We start from the raw sequence: 1,603 nt of genomic DNA on the forward strand, positions 1-1,603 counted from the left end.
TGACTTTGGAATCTACTGCAACTCTTCTGGACGGTCTCCTTGTTTAAGTTGGTGAATGCTGCCATAATCCTTGCCTTCAGTTAATCTTAGGTGTTACAAGAAGTTTTGCTGGTCTCTTGCTCAACTGTGCCCCACATATAATAGTCAAGGGGGTTGGAGTCTGAAGAGTCAGGTGACCAGATGTTAGGGGTGATGTGGTTGCAGAAATTGTCTGACGGCCATGACTAGGTTCTCCTGCTTGTGTGGCATGGTGCAGATCCTGTTGCCAGACATAGGGTCTTCCAGCAGCCACCCACTTGACCCAGGGCACCACTATCTCCTCCAGCACTTGATGTAGGCCTCTTTGTTGAGACTGAGACTGAGGCTGTGTGGGAAGATGAATGGAGGCATAACATTGCCATAACTAGTGATCCCTCCAAACACCATGATGTTGACTGGATGTTTGATTTTTATCACTCTCAGTACATGTTTTGGGGATATGGCAAGACAACAAAACCAAAGCATGTTCAGTTGAAGGGGATACTTGAGTTTGTTCAAAAGCTTTGTAGTGCGGTCTTTCCTCTTGTCATTGATGACTTGCAATAAAAATTGGCCCTTTCTCATCTTGTATGAGAAATATTCAATATCTTTATGCACTACCTGCCTGATAAGAAACTCAGACACTCTCATGTACTTGGCAATGGACCTGATTTAGTTGGAGTGATTGTTGTCAATCATGGTCTGGATCTCACCAACAAATTCAGGAGTTCTTTTCTTATCAGAACAATCAGAGTGAGTTTTCTGAGCTGCCGTACCTTTGTAATCACCATTAGACTCATCCAACTCTTTCTGAATCCTCTGCACTGTCATCAGATTGACATCCAATCACTCTGAAATATTTGTATTTGAGTGTCTGCTGCAAATGCCAAGAAGTACAGCATGTCATTTCCAAATTCCTGGCAGACTGAATTGCGTCATGGTGCTGTTTTTCTTAGACAGTTCCCAACTGATCCTACTATGCTGTGCAGTCAAGAAAATAAAAATAAAAAAAGCGCATGTGCGAAATTGAACATATAAAATGGCGACAATTTACCCATCGCACCCTCTGTGTGTGTGTGTGTGTGTGTGTAAGCAAAGCAAAAGACACACTACTTTCAAATAGAAAGATCTGGCTTGGAACCATATAGTTGTAATGTGAACTTCTTAACTGCACATTTACATCTGTACCTGGAAATAGTAATTTGATAGTAAAAATATCACCAATAGCTTATCAATAAGTACAAGGCAATTAGAATTATATAGTTCACGAATAGGACATCAGCTTCACCATTAGCATCATCTTTATCACCATCATGGTGTATGACATTTATGTGTATATGTTGTTTACATCTATCTTTTCTTTTTTTTTTCAGGACTGGAACATGTTCTTAGAGAATTTAGCTCATGTAGAATTTTGTGTGTTAAATAACTCGAGTGATTCTTCTCAAAGTGGAACTCAGTCCACCACAGTTGCTGTTCCAACAACACCAACAGTAGATCTCTCCACACTAGAACTAAACAACACAGAATCTGCTGCACCTGGAATTGTTCCAGAAAATTATGTGTAAGTATTTCTGGACACTTC

The 1,603-nt window shown here is 40.4% G+C and overlaps 1 protein-coding gene across 1 annotated transcript in view; it reads left to right on the top strand.

Annotated features, from left to right (window-relative positions):
• Positions 1 to 1,603, top strand: part of LOC106875960 (transmembrane protein 248) — a 67,667-nt gene that overhangs the window by 50,787 nt on the left and 15,277 nt on the right. The window contains exon 3 of the mRNA XM_052968439.1: positions 1,392 to 1,582. Coding sequence (XP_052824399.1) covers positions 1,392 to 1,582 — 191 coding nt within the window. The remainder of the gene's footprint in view (positions 1 to 1,391; positions 1,583 to 1,603) is intronic.

Source organism: Octopus bimaculoides, chromosome 1 (genome assembly GCF_001194135.2).
Source record: "Octopus bimaculoides isolate UCB-OBI-ISO-001 chromosome 1, ASM119413v2, whole genome shotgun sequence".
Classification (NCBI taxonomy): Eukaryota; Metazoa; Mollusca; class Cephalopoda; order Octopoda; family Octopodidae; genus Octopus; species Octopus bimaculoides.